Raw genomic sequence first — 19,792 nt, 5'->3', positions numbered from 1 at the left:
GAGGCTCTGTCACAAAAAAAAAAAAAAAAAAAAGATAAAATACATGTCTCTGAGAAGTCTGTGGAAATGTGACCGCAGGCAGGGTGGAATCTGCTCTTACAGTAAATACTTACTGTGTGAGAACCTCTGCGTGATTGGAGTTCCAGGATAAGGGTAAGTTCGGCTCTCCCACTGAATGTTTCCTTCCTGGACAGCCTTCATGAAACCATGATAACACTGGTGGGCTACACCTGAAGACAAAAAGAGCAAATGCTTCAACCTGGACACTTAACCTGTAAATCAGTTATTAAAACTGTGTCTATTAACTGTTTAGTTACTTTTACAAGATTTAAGTTTTTTTGAGCAGCTCCAAATTTCTTTGATTTGCATTCAAATAAAGGAAACAGAATTTCAAAACTGGAAGATGCAATCATTTTACTTTACCAAAGTTCAAGGATATTAAGTGACTTGTTCAACAAAATCAGCTCTCACTATAACCCCAGCTCCTTTATATCATGATGTGACCCATCAAGATAACTGGGACATATATTATTATTCCAAAGCCAAGGGGCTCAGAGATAATTTAGCCTAAAAGAGTATGATAGAACTATACAGTAGAACCTTTGTAAGTTGACCACCCAAAGGACTATAAGAAACTGGTCAACATATTGAGGTGGTCAACTGGCCTCTTGTATTGATAGGTACCTGTGGTACATGTCTGGTTTATGAAAATTAGGTCATCTTAAGGAAGTGGTCAATGTAGGTAGGCAGTCAAGTATGTTATATTCCAATCTCCATAGGTGGAATATAACAAGTACTCAATAAATATCTATAGTTAAGGCTGGGCATGGTGGCACTTTGGGAGGCTGAGGTGATAATCACCTGAGTTCAGGAGTTAGAGTTCAGCCTGAGCAAAAATGAGACCCACTTCTCTACTAAAAATAGAAAAATTAGCCAGGCCTTCTGGCAGGTGCTTCTAGTCCCAACTACTCAGAAGGCTGAGGCAAAAGGATCACTTGAGCTCAAGAGTTTGAAGTTGCTGTGAGCTAGGATGCCACAGCACTCTACCCAGAGAACAGAGTGAGACTCTGTCTAAAAAAATAAAATAAATAAATATCTAGAAATATTTTAGATATATCTAAATATCTAAATAAATATCTAAATATTTTAGATATTTAGAAATATCTAAAAAATATTAGGCCACAGCAATAAAGCATTCTTCATCTTAAATATAGATAATAACTGGCTTAGAATGGATTATGAAGTGATGAATACATGATTAAATAGAATCCCTCCCTCCCTTCCTCTGTCTTTCTTTCTTTCTTTGAGACAGAGTCTCAGTTGCTCTGGGTAGAGGGCCATGATGTCATAGCTCACAGCACCTCAAACTCTCGGGCTTGAGGAATGTTCTTGCCTCAGCCTCTCAAGTAGATGGAACTACAAACACTCACCACAATGACCAGCTTAGCTTTTCTATTTTTCGTTGAGAGGGGTCCAAGGAGTTGAAAGCTTACATTCAGCCAGGAGCGGTGGGCTCACACCTGTGATCCCAGCACTCTGGGAGGCCAAGGTGGGTGGATTGCCTGAGCTCATGAGTTTGAGACCAGCCTGAGCAAAAATGAGACCCCATTTCTAAAATCAGCAAGGCGTTGTGGTGAGCGCCTAATAGTCCCAGCTAGTTGGGAGGCTGAGGCAAGAGAATTGCTTGAGCCCAAGAATTTGAGGTTGCTGTGAGCTGTGATGCCACAGCACTCTACTGAGGGCAACAAAGTAAAGCTCTGTCTCAAAGAAAATAAAGAGAGAGAAAAGAAAAAGAAAGCTTACTTCCACACAAAAACCTGTGCATGGATCTTCATAGAAGCTTTATTTGTACTGTTGAAACTTAGAAGCAAACAAAATAGATTGTAACTATCCTACATGGACTGAATATTACTTATCACTAAACAGGAAATGAGGTAGCAAATCATGAAAAGACATGCAGGTAATGTAAATGTATATAATGAGGCCTGGTGCAGTGGCTCACACCTAAAATCCCAGCACTCTGAGAGGCTGAAGTGGGATGATCCCTTGAGCTCAGGAGTTCAAGACCAGCCTGAGCAAGAGGGAGATTTCATCTCTACTAAAAACAGAAAAAAATCAGTTAGCTGTGGTATCCTAGCTACTTGGAAGGGTGAGGCAGAAGGATCGCTTGAGCCCAGGAGTTTGAGGCTACTGTGAGATAGGCTGATCCCACTGCACTCTAACCTGGGTGACAGAGTGAGACTGCCTCAAAAAAAGAAAGAAAAGGTCTGACCTGTAGTCCCAGATACTTGGGAGGCTGAGGCAAGAGAATCACTTGAGCCCAGGAGTTTGAGGTTGCTGTGAACCATGATGCTATGGCACTCTACCAAAGGCAATATAGTGAAACTCCATCTCAAAAAAAAAAGGAAAAGAAAAGAAAGAAAAAAAAGATACGAACACTTAAAGCCAGATTGTCTGAATGTGAAGCTTGCAAGCTGGTGGTCCCCTGCTACTGGAAGGTTACCATACTGATGCCAAACCCAGTGCAGACACCTGATCAACATAGGGCACTGGAACCCAGAAGTCCTAGGCTCTAGCAATCCTTCCACTACAGCATCTCAAGGGGCCAAAGTCAGGTGCCATCATGCCCTGCTGACTGTGAATCTTTCATGCGGCATTAATCCTGTATAAATAGGTTAACAATGCCTTATTCATGTTCTTCACATTAAATAAGTTAACTCTGCCTTACTCTGTTTCTTCATCTGTAAAATGGAACACATTCTATTCATAGTCTGCTCTGAGACTACATTTACCACAGTACTTGACGACACCTGGTAAGAGCTATATACCTGTTAGCTATTACTGTTAACCCATATCCATCCCTAAATAGTCTGTTCAAAAACGATATAATTTACCATATCAACTCCAAGAATATAAAGCTTTTAAAAAGAACCTCATTTTAAAACTGCAAATGGGATTAAATACTTTAGTATTCAAGCTGTTCATAAAACTAACCAAGGTAAGAAAAGGAAATGCAGTGTTAATTGTGAAAAACTAAATTTTATAACCACAATACATTTTTTTTTTTTTTGAGACAGAGCCTCAAGATGTCCCCCTGGGTTGAGTGCCGTGGCATCATAGCTCACAGCAACCTCCAACTCCGGGGCTCAACGAGTCTCCTGCCTCCGCCTCCTAAGTAGCTGGGACCACAGGTGCCCGCCACAATGCCTGGCTATTTTTTTTGGTTGCAGCCATCATTGTTGTTTGGCGGGCCCAGGCTGGATTCGAACCCGCCACCTTAGTGAGCCACAGGCACCGAGCCAATCACAATACATTTACGGAAGAAAAGAGAAAATGAAATTGGCAATCTACAAATAAACCATTCTTGAGCTAGCCACTATAGTTCAGTGGTTAGCATGCTGGGCCCATATACCAGGGGTGGCAATTTTGAGCCTTGCCTGGGCCTGATAAACAAAGATAAAAATAAACCATTCAACGAAATTTGAAATAAACTTCTCTCCTTTCCACAATACCTTTGATAAGTCTATACCACTGTTTGCAGACAAGGGCTGCCGTCTTGTGCTCCTGGTATGGTGACAGAAAGGACAGGATATACTCCAAAACTTCTTCTGGCAGCTCTGACATGGACCTATTATGTCTAGTCTCCTCAACCTCCAATAATGGGCGGGGCTCCTCATCTTGTTCCATTGTCCCTTCCAGCACAGTTTCTTCTTGGTCCACAGCCATGAAACTGTCATCTTCACTGTCCGAGGAGCTGGCCATGACATTCCACTTGACAGCTATAGTAGGTAGGAAACAAACATCAGTATTCAACTGTAGATGCTTGGAAACATTCAGGCATGTGTATTCAAGCTGTCCATATTTTTTCCCCCTTCAGTATGAAAATCTGCTTTTCAGCACTTTCCCACACTAGCTGTGCACCACCTTAATTTGACAAGTATAAGCTATCTGTGAAATCTTCTGATTACATTTTTCTCCACTGAAAACCAAAAGCTAAGTTCTAGTATAATCATGAAAATGAAAGTTTGTTTTCCAATAATTCCTCTAGTTCAAGGATCTGACAGACAGACATCAAAGGGAATAGCAGTTAGCCTCCTTGACCAGTAACAAAGATGAAGACCTCCAACTTCAAAGGAAAAACTAACTCTGGATCCTGCCAAGAGTACCTAGAACTCTGGGAGACCAAGGAAGGTGGATTGCTTGAGCTCAAAGGTTCAAGACTAGCCTGAGCCAGAGCAAGACCCTGTCTCTACAAAAAAATACAAAACACTGAGGCAAGAGGATCACTTGAGTCCAAGAGTTAGAGGTTGCTGTGAGCTACGATGTTGCCATGGCACTCTACCCAGGGCAACTTGAGACTGTCTCAAAAAAAAAAAGAAAGAAAGAAAAAGAAACTAATTTATAGCTTTCATATGAAAGCTATAACCCAATTATAGCCCAAGAATATGGGGAAAGGAGAGAGGGAGGGAAGGATGATTGGTGGGACCACATCCATGGTGCATCTTACAAGGGTACATGTGAAACTTTCTAAATGTAGAATATAAATGTCTTAACACAATAACTAACAAAATGCCATGAAGGCTATGTTAACCAGTTTGATGAAAATATTGCCAATTGTATATAAAACCATCACACTGTACCCCATGACTGCATTAATGTACACAACTATGACTTAATTTAAAAAAATTATTCTGAAGATATGGGTTAAGAAATAAGAGTCTTGGCTGAGGTGGGCAAATTGCTTGAGCTCAGGAGTTCAAGACCAGCCTGAGTAAAAGCAAGACACTACCTCTACTAAAAATAGAAAAATGAGCCAGGTATAATGGTGCATTCCTATAGTCCCAGCTACCTGGGAGGCTGAGGCAAAAGGATTGCTCAAGCCCAAGAGTGTGAGATTACTATGAGCTATGAGAATGCCACGGCATTCTAACCAGAGGAACAGAGTGAAACTCTGTCTCAAAAACAAACAAAAAAGTATGGTACAGGCTCAAGCAGCTAAGGTACCAGCCACATTTACATGAGCTAGTGGGTTCAAATCTAGCCTGGCCTGCCAAACAACGACAGCTGCAACCAAACGAGCGTTGTGGTAGGCGCCTATAGTCCCAGCTACTTGGGAGGTGGAGGCAGGAGAATCGCTTGAGCCCAAGAGTTGGAGGTTGCTGTTGAGCTGTGATGCCACAGCACTCTACCCAGGGCAACAGCTTGAGGCTCTGTCTCTCAAAAAAAAACACTATGGTATATTCATGCAATGAAATATTATACAGCAAAGAATAAGTATACATATATGAATAAATCTCTGAAACGTAATGTCAAGTAAAAAAGAAGAGAATATACTACATGATTATACTTATATCAAGCTCAAAATCAAGCAAAATTAATTTATGCTGTTAGAAGTAAGGACAGTGGTTACATAACCACTGTCGGATTCTGAGGTACTGCTAAAGAGTTATGTTTCCTGTTTAGGCAAGGTCACATAGATGAGTTCTAAATGAACAATTCAACTGAGCTGCATATTTATGCACTTCTCTAAAAGTTTACCAAAATAAGCCATTTACTTCCAATGGAGATTTTATAAATTATTTTACTTCTTTGTGTTTATCTGTATTCCCTAAATTTTCTAGGAAGAGCATTATGCTCTTTTTTTTTTCCGAGACATTGTCTTTGTCACCCTTGGTAGAGTACCATGGTGTCATAGCTCACAGCCACCTCAAACTCTTGGTCTTGAGCAATCTGTTTGCCTCAGCCTCTCAAGTAGCTGGGGTTACAGGTGCCCGCCACAACACCTGGCTAGTTTGTCTATTTTTAGTAGAGATGGGGTCTTGCTCTTGCTTAGGTGATCCTTTGCCTCAGCCTCCTAGAGTGCTAAAATTACAGATGTGAGCCACCACATCCAGATAAAAAAAGCATTATGTTAAAACATACACATAGAGGCAGACAATTCATTTACACCACTACCATGCTGTTACGTGCAAAGCCTAAGGTAAAAAAATAGTAACATGAAGGAAATATGATGATTTATGTAAGAACGGTGATACAGGGGCAGTGCCTGTGGCTCAGTGAGTAGGGTGCTGGCCCTAAATACCAAGGGTGGCGGGTTCGAACCTGGCCCCACCCAAACTGCAACAAAAAAATAGCCGGGCATTGTGGCAGGTGCCTATAGTCCCAGTTGCTCAGGAGGCTGAAGCAAAAGAATCGCTTAAGCCCAAGAGCTAGAGGTTGCTGTGAGCTGTGATGCCACAGCACTCTACTGAGGGCAACAAAGTGAGACTCTGTCTCCAAAAAAAAAGAAGGAATTATGATATAGGTTATGTTCTCCAGGAAGCAATGCTAAATATAATTCAGAATGAAAAGGTTTACCAGGAAGTAGCTTTTGTGAGAAGTGTAGAAGCAGCAGGATTGGGAGGGAGGAGCCATCAGACCACTATGCAGACCTGGCAAAGCCTGTCCCACAGAGAGCTCAGGAGGAAAGATGGCCAGTAAGAAGAATCTAGCATTGGGAGGAAAGGTCAAGGCTCTTACATCACTCAAAGCCCCAGGTATATTTCAAGACCACTTTTCTCTATCCCAGTAGAACTTCTGTAAGTTGACCACTCAAGAGACTGTAACAAATTGGTCAACATATGAAGGTGGCCAACCTAATGAACTAGGCCTACTATACTAGTATGTACATATGATGCATGTTCTATGAAATTAAGTCAACTTAAGAAGGTTGTCACTGTAAGGAAGTGGTTAATCATGGAGCTTCTACTATATTAAGTAAAAAGACCAAGGTGCTGACCAATGTATGCACCAGGGCAACCTTTTGTGTAAGAAAGAATATATGAGGGCGGCGTCTGGGGCGCTACAGAGTAGGGTGCTGGCCCCATATACCGGAGGTGGTGGGTTCAAACCCAGCCCTGGCCAAAAACTACAAAAAAAGAGAATGCTTTACTATTATGGCGGCGGTGCCTGTGGCTCAAAGGAGTAGGGCACCAGCCCCATATACCGGAGGTTCGAACCCGACCCTGGCCAAAAGAAAAAAACAACAACAGTAAGAATATATGTAGATATATTTTTGCAAAAAGAAAACATCTATGGATAAACCAAAAGCTAATAAAAATTAGGAGGATGGTCCAAGCATCATCCATGTGATGATCCTTGGCAATTCCTCCTCATGGATCCAGCTCTGAAAGTAGCAGAAGTTATTTGATGTGGTGGCCCTCCTCCATATTCTTCAAGTTCTGGTAATACCATTCTCTCCTTTTTATTCCCCTCAACTCTTGAGGTGAAAGTTTCACAGTACAGCTACTAACTCTAAGTTACCCTACTTCCATAGTTTAGATACGGTTTATTCATTCCCATATAAACTTATGTTGAAATTTAATCCCTAGTGTGAGGGTGTTAAGAGGTGGGGCCTAGTGGAAGACGCTTGGGTTATGGGGGCAAACTCCCTTATGATTGGCTTGGTACTGTTACAGAAGTAGTGAGTTCTGGCTATGAGACTGTATCACTTATCGGGGAACAGATTAGTTCTTGGGAGAGTGAGCTGTTATAAGGCCAGAACATCCCTCAGGTCTTTCCCTGTTCCCACTTCCCTTTTCTCCTTCTCTGCCATGTTATGACACAGTAGGAAAGGCCTTGTCAGAAGCCAGGGCCAGGCCCTTGAACTTGTCAGTGTGAACAAGGAGCTAAATAAACCTCTTTTCTTTTGTAAAATTACCCAGTCTCAGGTGTTTTTTTATAGCAACACAAAAACAGACTAAGATACCCACCCTATTCCTTTTTGTTCTACTGTTCTTTGTAACACAAATGTAATTACAGCCCTGTATCAAGTCTCCCCTGAAATATCTAGTAGTTTTCCAGTTTTTGGCTAGATCTTGATGGATATAATATTCTTTTTTCTTTTTCTTTTTTTTTTTTGAGACAGAGCCTCAAGCTATCCCCCTGGTAGAGTGCTATGGCTTCACAGCTCACAGCAACCTCCAACTCCTGGGCTCAAGCGAGTCTCCTGCCTCCACCTCCCAAGTAGCTAGAACCACAGGCTCCCGCCACAACGCCAGGCTATTCTTTTGTTGGAGCCATCATTGTTGTTTGGCGGGTCTGGGCTGGATTCAAACCCGCCACCTTAGGTGTATGTGGCTGGCGCCTTAGCCACTTGAGCCACAGGTGCCGAGCCCTGATCCTCCATTTTTAAATCTTCTTATATATATGAAGGAAAGCAAATAAATGTTAACACTATTAAATCCAAAATTTTGAGTATAAGAGACAATTAAAATCTAAAGGAAAAAAAATCTTATGTTAAAATTCAATTGCTTGGCTCGGCGCCTATAGCTCAGCTGGCTAAGGCGCCAGCCACGTACACCTAAGGTGGCGGGTTCGAATCCCCAGCCTGGACCCGCCAAACAACAATGACGGCTGCAACCAAAAAATAGCCGGGCGTTGTGGCGGGCGCCTGTGGTCCCAGCTACTTAGGGAGGCGGAGGCAGGAGACTCGCTTGAGCCCAGGAGTTGGAGGTTGCTGTGAGCTGTAATGCCATGGCACTCTACCCAGGGGGACAGCTTGAGGCTCTGTCTCAAAAAAAAAAAAAAAAGTACACAACACTTATGGATGCTTTTACTGGCCAAATTTCAGTGTCAACAAGACAAATGGCTACAACTAAGTATAATATAATGATTAAATTAAAATCCATGTGCCTACAGTGATACAGAGAAACAAAGAAATTTATTTGGCTGGCACAGAGGCTCACGCCTGTAATCCTAGCACTCTGGGAGTCGAGGCCAGTGGATTATTTGAGCTCAGGAGTTTGAGAACAGTCTGAGCAAGAGCAGGACCCTGCCTCCACTAAAAATAGAAAAGATAGCCAGGTGTAGTGGTGCATGCCTATAGTTCTAGCTACTTGGGAGGCTGAGGCAAGAGAATTGCTCAAACCCAAGATTTTTAAGTTGCTGTGACCTATGATGACACCATGGCACTATACTCAGGGTGACAAAGTAAGACTCTCTCTCTCCAAAAAAAAAAAAAAAAAAAAAAAAGCATTCTAAAGGTATACTAGCTGGGTGCAGGGGCTCACGCCTGTAATCCTAGGACTCTGGGAGGCTGAGGCAGGCAGATTGCTTGAGCTCACAAGTTGGAGACCAGCCTGAGCAAAAAAGTGAGACCCTATCTCTACTTTAAAAATAAAATAAAATAAAATAAAATAACTGAGGCAAGAGGATCGCTTTAGCCCAAGTTAGAAGTTGCTGTGAACTATAACGTCACAACACTCTACCCAGGGTGACAGCTTAAGACTCCGTTTAAAAAAAAAAAAAAAGAAAAAGAAAAAGTACATTACCCCAAAACTAAAACTTGTTTGCCTTTACAGAAATTAAAAGAACTACTTCAAATCTATTATTACTAGAAGAGAAAATGTTGCCATCTAAGTTACCGTTCAGAATAGTAAAATTTTACAAGTGACTGTTGTTTTTTCTAATACCTAATATCTATCAGATGTACATAGTATATATATATAAACACACATGTGTGAGTATGGCTCTATATCAAAGCATCACAAGATACTTTTATCTTTGAAGCAAAACATACAGCAGCAACACTGGAATAAAAAATTGACAGTGTCTTACTCTATCACCCCAGATAGGGTGGAGTACAGTGGCATCATCATAGCTCACTGCAACTTCAAAATCCTAGGCTCAAGCAAGCCTCCTGCCTTAGCATCCTAATTAGCTGGGACTAGAGGCCAACACTACCATACTTGGCTAATTTTGCTATTTTTCTTGTAGAGATGGGGGTCTCACTACGTTGCTGAATCTCAGGCTTCAAGCAATCCTCCTGCCTTGGCCTCCCAAAGTGCTAGAAGAGAAATGAGCTACCACTCCCAGCCTGGAAAAAATTAAATTAGATGTTTAGAAGAAAACTTTATAAATTCAGAAGTGGAAATTTATTATAGAAGAATCAAATTCAAAGCAAATTTGCTCTCTAATACATGAATAACTTTACAAGGCTTTTAGGAAAATGTCACAGGAAACAACTTTAAAAACCAGCTGCATTATAAGCTTCATACTGGGCAATGTTTAAATGATTTCCCTTTAGGTTATATATCCTTGTACATGTAACAAACTGCCACAACGTGGAAAATGAAAGCATCACCTTCACTTTTACGTCATTCACAACCTTAGGGCATCCGTTTTTAGTTAAAATATAGATGGCACATGTTCAAATAATAACTGTGCCATGTTAAGATTCTGCTCAATCCAAAAATGTATTAAGTTTTATAATGTAGGTAAAAACATTCATTACGAAACAACTATATCACTAGAGTGTATAATGCGTGTTCGGACACAGTTCAGTATCAGAGATACTTAAGCAACCCCAAACCTCCTAAATAGAGTCTATAAAATATTTCAGCAGGATTCTGACTTAAGCTGTCAGCTTTACCTCAAAATGAATTTTGACTTTCTCGTTCTATTTATTATTGGGAAAAAGGAGACAATACTAATAATCACCTAACGCAATACTGTAAGGCACAACAACTAACATTTACTGTATTAACTTAATGTGATCAAATTAAACGTACAATTCCTCTTGTGCTAGTCTACAAAACAAAAACAAAAAAAAACATCATCACTCTAAAGCTGTCACCACTTAGTAATCTGAGATATTTTAATTGCAGCTGCAACGTTTGTGTTTGTTGCTTGTGCATATGACTCACTCAGAAAGGTTCTCCCAAGACTGTTGGATTTTGGAGAATGCAGAAACCGTAACTGGGGCATACTGTGTGGGAAGTGTCATGACAGTGAATGAATAAAAGGGAAAAGAGAATTTTTTTGAAGTTTTTATAAAAAGCAAGTCACTCACAAAAGGTAGACTTTGCAGAACAGGAAAGGGTGGAAAAAAGCCATGCCAGCCCAAAGAAGCCTTCTTTGACTCTCTTGGTCAGTTCGGTGCTCTTCTTATATTAACTACAATATGCTTAAAGGGTTCCCATGTCTGCCTCCCCAACCAGACCATAGGCAACCTCAGACCAAAAGCTGTCTTGTCTTAGAATCATTAGTACCTACTTCCCAAAATGTCTAGCATGAAAAAGGCCTTTTCAATAAGTGGTTCATATAATAGGGATAATCAATCTTATATTTATCCTTATTTTACATTTTACAAAGCACTTTCACAAACAGTATCTTTTCTGATCCACGTAACAATCTTGTGAAGTGGGAAGGGCATTATTTAACCAAATGGTTTCTGGTTTTATAAAGAGTGGTTAATTTAGCCACTAAAACAACCCTAAAATCAGAAAGACCATCACATATTTGTTCTTCTTTGAGATAGCTTCTCCGTGAGACCTAAATATTCTCATTAAACTCAAAGGTTTTTCTAGCATTTTCTTTGCTTGCTCTTCGTAATAGGGAGAAACAATTACACAGCTCTAAATCTTAAGGAAAAGTTTAAACTATCTAAAGCAGCATTAAATAAAGGCCCTTTTAGAAACGAGACATTAAAAAGAAGCATCCTAAACTATTTTTCCTGATTCTGTTCCTTTTGTAACTGAGAGAGGTAAGGAATTGCAAAAGCCAAAATGCTGTACAGCGAATGATGTCATGGATGTCATGAAGTTGCAGCAATACCTGATGATGATTTAGCACAACAATGCAACATATTATGCCAAGAAGCATAATGTCAAACCACCAGGACATTTTACTGCATTAATTTCAAGATTCTTTATTAGCAAACTGATATGCAAAGTGGCTCTCCAATTTTTTCTATCACAGAGAAGTTGCTGGTTCAGGCTTACATTTTAGAAAAGGCACAAAGAAAATCTATAAATTTCTATGGAAAAGAGTTTAAAAATAGAAAAGGAAAAAATAGTCAAAGAATGAGCTAATGTTAAACTAAACAGTTGTCACTTTAACAACTAAAAGCTTTTTGAAGAACACACACAACACACCCAAGGACCAAGGTAAATAGGATAACATATTAATATTGGGCCTGTCAAAAGCAGTTACTGGGTACAAAGTAACAACATAAGATAGAAATGACGCTCAATCAGATTACACACTTGAATACTCTCAAAGTTAGCAAATGTGACACAGAGCATCACTAGTCACTGTAAGAGCTACAGACTAAAGTCTAAATGTTCAATTCTAAATGATGGTATTTCCTCCCAAATTCTCCTTGTTCCTTTAAATCCATGATGTCATCATTCTTAAGCAAAATCAGTTTGTTACAAAAGGTATTCGGTGTGTTCAAGGGAAAGCAATTGTCTCAACAATTCCCCACAGCACAATTCTAACTGAAGGCATCACTCCTCAAGGAAGAGACCACAGGCTTCAAACCAGCTTTCCCACACCAGAGAAACTAAGTCAAAGTCTCCAGCTTGGCATGTGAACAACAACAGAAAGTTGTTCTCAAAAAGGAATTAACAAGCACAGTACAATGTCCCTGCCCGCAAGTGCAAACTGGTAAGGTGTCTGAATCTACATCTAGATCAAGCAGAATCCCACCACAGAAAAATCCAGACTTTGACAATTAAGAAATGAAGCTTTTGGCTCGGCGCCTATAGCTCAACCGGCTAAGGCGCCAGCCACGTACACCTAAGGTGGCGGGTTCAAATCCCCAGCCCGGACCCGCCAAACAACAATGACGGCTGCAACCAAAAAATAGCCGGGCGTTGTGGCGGGTGCCTGTGGTCCCAGCTACTTGGGAGGCGGAGGCAGGAGACTCGCTTGAGCCCAGGAATTGGAGGTTGCTGTGAGCTGTAATGCCACGGCACTCTACCCAGGGGGATAGCTTGAGGCTCTGTCTCAAAAAAAAAAAAAAAAAAAAAAAGAAATGAAGCTTTTATTTTCCCCCCAAAAATCTGGATTATTAACAGACAAAGCAATTGGTTTTTCTGAAGGTTTCAAACGAACTCCATTAGCGCTGAAGTGGCTCGGCTGAGACTATCGAGACCTCACAATTGTTTTCTCTTCATCCACAAATTCGTTCCCACCCTCCACCGTTGCCTTTGCACACAATTCTCACCCGGGGAAATCTTCCAGTTACAGCATGGACTGCCGTCTCGGGCAATGAGCTCTGCAGCTCCCATTTCTCTAGGGAACACTCAACAAGCTAGCGGATAGGAAAAGCTGCTAGTGTTTTATTTCGCAAACCGATTCCAAAATCATCCCTTTGCAGCTGCAGCTTCAGAAATGCTGGCCCCTAGCCGCAGCCCAGTTTTGGAAGGCACCCCACTCTGGCTTCTCTCACCAGGAGTTACAGGTTTGGGGGTTGGTGGAAAGATTATCTTACACCCTAAAGCTATCCCTTCCCTGCCACACACCCCTTCGTGGCCCCGAAGGGACGAGAACCGCCCTGCAGAGGCGAGAAGACGGGTTCGCTCCCATTCCAAGGGCTGGCTAGAAAGGGGCTCGCGTCCTCCCCGCCTAACCCAGGAGAGACCGAGGACGGCGACAGCAAAGCGCCCTGACCAGCCAGGATAGACCCCCGCTCCAGACCTGGGGGGCCCGCTGCCTCCTTCGGGCCCGGGGCATAAAGGGCAGGAGGCGCCGGCTCCCCGCCACGGCCCCGGGAGGGGGAGAGGCCTCACCTGGCCCAGCCCGCTCTACGCTCTCGGGTTCGCTCCGCTGGCGACCGTGATGAGGGAACCAAGGACAGGGTCAGAGCAGACTCGCTCTGCCTCACGCAGCACTTGCAGTACGCTGGGGTCCTCACAGCTAGCGGGACCCCGAGTCGCCCCGATCCGCCATCTTCGTCCACTCAAACGCCGCCGCGGCTGCTGCTCTGACCGGGAGAAGACAGCGCAGAGCGCGCATGCGCCGGGGCCCGGCGCGGAAGACGCGCGCACAATCACGTCAGCGCGGCGGGACGGAGCGGGGCGGTCTGGGGGCCGTGCCGTGCTGAGGAGTGTCGTGGTCTCGGGCCAGAGGTTTTCTGGTGGGTGAATCTTTCGCGATTGCCTTGCCTGTGTTCTAGAGTTGGTTTCAGAGCTGCACCCTCCCTCCGCCGCACAGTCGGGATAACTAGGCGGTTTTCCTAATGGGTATGAGACTGACATAGACGTTAGCGAGGAATTAGCTCACTTCTACCGGTGGGACCCGGATGAGCACAGAGGAGGGTTGTGGAGGATGCAGGTGCCCTTAGTTATCGTCGGGAGGAGGGAAACTCAGTGCCTGAGGTGTGCGAGAGAAGCCTCTCTTAACTGTAACAACCACTATGAGTTGTTACCAGGTGCTCTTTTCAAATGAGGAAACAGGCGCAGAGAATTATTGGCCCAGAGCTTGCACACCTAGCAGGAAAAGGGGGTGGAGTAGGGGAAGATGGGATTTGAACTCAGGCACATCTAGTTCGCCAATCTCTTTACTTCCCACTATAATTATCATCAGGGAACGGCGTCGAGCAGAAGAATCCCCCTTCTCAGGGTAGTAAGCTGATGTGCAGGTGAGATCCTTCCCAAACTCATCTCTATAGCGTGTGGTCTAAGGAAATGGCCAGGGATATCGAGATCAAGGGCTTCAGTCTTCACTTTCTTATACCTAAAACTGGAGCAAACTTGAGCTGCCAGCACACTGCTCTGGGATAAAGTGGACTTTCTGGGATATCTTATAGGACATAGGGCTGGGTCAGAAACCAAGTCCCCTCTCAAGTTGGGAGGGCAATGCGCTATTGAGTAGACTTGGGTCAGCCTTACTCTAGCAACTAATATATTCTTCAAAATTGAATAATTCGAAAGACCCCTGGGAATACACTCAGGGAATCAGTGTGAGAAACACTGATTAAGGAAATTTTAGGTTTTCCAATTAGGAAATGTCACTGCCAAATAAAAAATTGGCATTTGTAATTGCTAAAAGAAATATTTAAATCATGTCATTAAAAATCTCATGCTTAAAAATTGTCACAGAACTTGTGACCAACTCTTCCCCTTCCAAATATACTGTAGCACTCAATGTTAGGAATACTGGACCAGCTATTATCTGTTTCCCTTTTTTTTTTTTTTGAGACAGCATCTCATTCTGTCACCCTGGGTAGCATACATAGCATTATAGCTCATAACAACTTCAAATTCTATAACCTCCCAAGTAGCTGGGACAACAGTCACCCACCACAACTCCTGGCGAGTTTTTCTGTTTTCAGTAGAGAGGGGGTATTGCTCTTGCTCTTGCTCAGGCTGATCTCAAACTCCTGAGCTCAGTTGATCCACCTGCTTCAGCTTCCCAAAGTGCTAGGATTACAGGCATGAACCACTGCACCCGGCCCTGGGCAGCTTTAAAAAAAGTCTGAAGCAATGGTGTGAGGTGGGCCTTAGAACCTGCTTTTTTTTTTTTTTTTGAAGGAAACACTAATGGCCAGTCATATTGGCTCACAGCTATAATCCTAGCCCTCTGGAAGGATGGCCTGAGCTCAGGAGTTTGAGACCAGCCAGAGCAAGAGTGAGACAACTCCCCACCACCACAGCTGTACTAAAAAAAAAAAAAAAAAATTGAAAAATAGTGGGCTATTGTGATGAGTGCCTATAGTCCTAGCTACTCAGGAGGCTGAGGCTGAGGCAAGAGGATCACTTGAGCCCAAGAGTTAGAGGTTCCTGTGAGGTGTTATGCCACGGTACTCTACCCAGATTGACTCACTTTCTGAATGAGACTCTTCTCTCAAGAGGAAAAAAAAAGATGCCCAGGGATTCTGATTTCAGTCAGGATTGGAATGCTGGATCATGTTAGAACAAATCCATAACCACTTTACTGTATATCTCCTACCTCAAGAACTGCAGGGATTTTTGTCTGTTTTTTGCTCACTGCTTTACTGCTAGCACCTAATATAGAGACTGGCACATGGTAGGAGACTCCCTAATTATTTGCTGAATGAATGAATGAACTAAGAATTGGACAACTGAGAGGGCATTCAGTAAGTATTTGATGAGCACCTGCTATGTGTCAGACCATGTGATAGGTATGGTAAAACATTTTGGGTTTTTTTTGTTTTGTTTTTGAGACAGAGTCTTGCTTTATTGCCCAGGCTAGCGTGCTCTGGCCTCCAGAGTAGCTGGGACTATAGGTGCTCACCAAAACACGTGGCTAATTTTTCAATTTTTAGTGGAGATGGGATCTCACTCTTAGTTCAGGCTGGTCTTGAACTCCTAAGCCCAAGTAACCCTCCTGTCTTGTCCTCCCAAAGTGCATATCATGATTTATAATTTTTCTTTTTTTTTGAGACAGTTTCACTTGGTCACCCTTGGTAGAGTGCTGTGGCGTCTTATTTCACAGCAGATTAAACTCCTGGGCTCAAGTGATTCTCTTGCCTCAGCCTCCCAAGTAGCTGGAACTATAGGCGTCTGCCACAAGACCCAGCTATTTTTAGAGAAGGGGGTCTCACTCTTACTTAGGCTGGTCTTGAACCTGTGAGCTCAGGCAATCCACCCACCTCAGCCTCCCAAGTGCTGGGATTACAGACATGAGCCACTGCGCTTGGCCCTACACAATTGATAATTTTATATTGCTTTATTTGCCTTGTTTATTGCCTCTTGGTCTCCCAGAGTGCTAAGATTATAGGTGTGAGCCACTGCCCCTGGCCTGGTAAAATATTTTAAAATAAAACTAATGAGATCCCTGCCCTCATGAAGGGCGCCTGCCGTCCACTCGGAGAGAGAGGCAATAAAAAAGGTAAATAAGGCATTATAAAATTATAAACTGTGATATGCACAAAAACACTAAAGCAAATTATTTAATAATAATCACAATTGATGATTATTGAGTACCTTTATTATATACCAAACACTGCTAAATAGGTGCTGTTATTGTCCTTATTTTAAAGGTGATGAATCTGAGGCACATATGAATTTAGTTAACCCATAGTAACAGCAGGGTGACCCAGGTGATCTTACTCCAAAGCTTATCTTCTTGAACTCTACAGAACCTTGTGTCTGACAAATGGAGATAAAATTGAGGCCAGTTTATATATGGCCTGGAATATCAGGAGGAAGACTGGACAATCCTCCTAGATCGTGGAGGTTTGTGAGCACAGAAGATATACTGTATGATAAAAATGGTGTTTCAGAATAGTCTCTCTACAGCATGAAGGCCGTTTGGGACATGATTAGAGAAGGAGATAAGGGATGAGGTTAGATGAGAGAGGTGGGTGCAGTTTAAGAAGTTCAAACAAGGGTTTGGGTGAGGTAGCTGATTCCTGTAATCTTAGTACTCTGAGAGGCCGAGGTGGGTAGATTGCCTGAGCTCAGGAGTTCAAGACCAGCCTAAGCTAAAGCAAGAACCCGTCTCTAAAAATAGCCAGGAGTTGTGTCAGGAGCCTGTAATCCCAGCTACTGGGGAGGTTGAGGCAAGAGGGTCACTTGAGCCCAAGAGTTTGGGTTGCTATGAGCTATGATGGCACGGTACCCTACTGAGAGTGACAAAGTGAGACTCCGTCTCAAAAAAAAAAAAAGTTTAAACAAAATCCAGAGTCCATCCTAGTCATATCCTCACATGCTACATAATGATGCTCAATAACAGACCACATACACAATAGTGGTCCCATAAGATTTTTTTTTTTTGAGACGGAGTTTCAATATGTCACCCTTGGTAGAGTGCCATTGCATCACAGCTCACAACCACCTCAAATTCTTGGGCTTAAGCTCGGCGCCTATAGCTCAACCGGCTAAGGCGCCAGCCACATACACCTAAGGTGGCGGGTTCGAATCCCCAGCCTGGACCCACCAAACAACAATGATGGCTGCAACCAAAAAATAGCCCGGCACTGTGGCGGGCGCCTGTGGTCCCAGCCACTTGGGAGGCGGAGGCAGGAGACTCGCTTGAGCCCAGGAGTTGGAGGTTGCTGTGAGCTGTAATGCCACGGCACTCTACCCAGGGGGACAGCTTGAGGCTCTGTCTCAAAAAAAAAAAAAAAATTCTTGGGCTTAGCAGTTCTCTTGCCTCAGACTCCCAAGTAGCTGGGACTACAGGCACCTGCCACAATACCCGGCTATTTTCTAGTTGCAGTTGTCACTGTTGTTTAGCTGGTCCGGGCCAGGCTGGAACCCAACCAGCCTCTGGTGTATGTGGCCCATGCCATAACCACTGTGCTATGGGCACTGTGCCAGGTCTCAAGACTTTAATACCATATTTTTACAGTACCTTTTCTTTTCTGTTTTTTTGAGACAGAGTCTCACTTTGTTGCCCCTGATAGAGTGTGGTGGCATCATAGCTCACAGCAACTTCAAATTCTTGGGCTTGAGTGAGTGATCCTCTTGCCTCAGCCTCCAGAGTAGCTGGGACTACAGGTGCCTGCCATAACACCTGGCTATTTTTAGAGACCGGGTCTTGCAGTAGCTCAGGCTGATCTTGAACTCCTGAGCTCAAGCAATCCACCCGCCTTGGCCTGTCACAGTGCTAGGATTATAGGCATGAGCCACAGCGCCTGGCCTTACAGTACCTTTTCTATGTTTAGGTATGTTTAGATACACAAATATCATTGTTTTACAGTTGCCTTCAGTATTCTATACAGTATCATGCTGTACTGGTTTGTAGCCTCGGAGTAGTAGGCTACATAATATAGCCCAGGTGTGTAGTAGGTGCCACGGTCTAGGTTTGTGTAAGTACATGCTAGGTTTCCATGACAAAACCTAGCAAATGACAAATTTCTCAGAACTTATCCCTGTCATTAAGGAATGCATGGCTGTACTAAAATTCATTTCATGTGTTTACCTATTTATTTATTTTAAATTAATGAATTTTTTTTTTGAGACAGTCTCACTATGTTGCCCTTGGTGGAGTGCTATGGCATCACAGCTCACAACAACCTCAAACTCTTGGGCTTAAGCGATTCTCTTGCCTCAGCCTCCCGAGTAGCTGGGACTACAAGCACCTGCCAGAATGCCCAGCTATTTTTTGTTGATAATTGTCATTGTTGTTTGGCAGGCCCAAGCTGGATTCAAACGCACCAGCTCCAGTATATGTGGCTGGCGCCCTAGCTGCTAAGCTACAAGAACCAGGCCATGTTTACTTATTTATAATAGATAATACATACACACAGTTCATTCAAAAGGTACAAAAAGACATGTAATAAAAACTAAGGCCAGGCATGGTGGCTCACCCTTCACTTTGGGAAGCTGAGATATGAGGATTGCTGGAGGCCAGGAATTTGAGACATCCCTGGGCACACAGCAAGACTCTGTCTCTCCAAAAAGAAGAAAAATTAGCCCAGTGTGGTGTTGCACATCTGCAGTCCTAGATACTTGGAAGACTGGGGCAGGAGGATTGCTTGAGCCCAGGAACTGGAGGCAGCAGTGAACTATAATTGTACCATCTCACTCCACCCTGGGTGACATTGGAGACCATGTCTTTAAAAAAACTAAGCTTATCCTATCAGTGACCTCAGAAGCCCTTCCTCTCCACCAAGGTAAATACTGTTACAAGCTCCTTATATACTTCCAGAGGTACATCAGAAAATGATACACATAAATAAAATAAATCTACAAATAGCACCATACTATACCCTTGCTCTGTGCCTTGCTTTTTGTAAAAAATTTACCTATAGTTCTTTGAGATCACTCAGTATTAGTATGTTTAGGACCCTGTAAATTTTGGTAACAGTTGCATTCTATTCCTTTATATACATGTTACATAATTTCTTTTTCTTTTTTTTTTTTTGGCCCGGGCTGCATTTGAACCGGCCACCTCGAGCATATGAGGCTGGCACCTTACTCCTTTGAGCCACAAGAGCCGCCCTACATAATTTCTTAAATTCCTTAGTGATAGACAATTTGGTTTCAGTCTTTTGTGATTATAAATAAAGTAGCAATGGATATCCTTAGGCTCAAAAAAGACATACATTTTAAAT

At 42.9% G+C, this 19,792-nt stretch overlaps 1 protein-coding gene across 1 annotated transcript in view; it reads right to left on the bottom strand.

The window, feature by feature from the left end:
- The window catches only part of FBXO42 (F-box protein 42), a 66,876-nt gene extending 53,092 nt beyond the window's left edge, over nt 1-13,784 (bottom strand). Inside the window, exons 1-3 of the mRNA XM_003783872.3 lie at nt 13,557-13,784; nt 3,513-3,779; nt 114-230 (exon numbers count right to left, since the gene is read on the bottom strand). Coding sequence (XP_003783920.1) covers nt 114-230; nt 3,513-3,762 — 367 coding nt within the window. The 5' untranslated portion in view covers nt 3,763-3,779; nt 13,557-13,784. The remainder of the gene's footprint in view (nt 1-113; nt 231-3,512; nt 3,780-13,556) is intronic.
- Between the last annotated feature and the right edge of the window lie 6,008 nt (nt 13,785-19,792).

This window comes from Otolemur garnettii, unplaced genomic scaffold (assembly GCF_000181295.1).
Source record: "Otolemur garnettii isolate 467f Iridium unplaced genomic scaffold, OtoGar3 scaffold00009, whole genome shotgun sequence".
NCBI lineage: Eukaryota > Metazoa > Chordata > Mammalia > Primates > Galagidae > Otolemur > Otolemur garnettii.
This window is presented reverse-complemented; position numbering and strand designations above follow the sequence as displayed.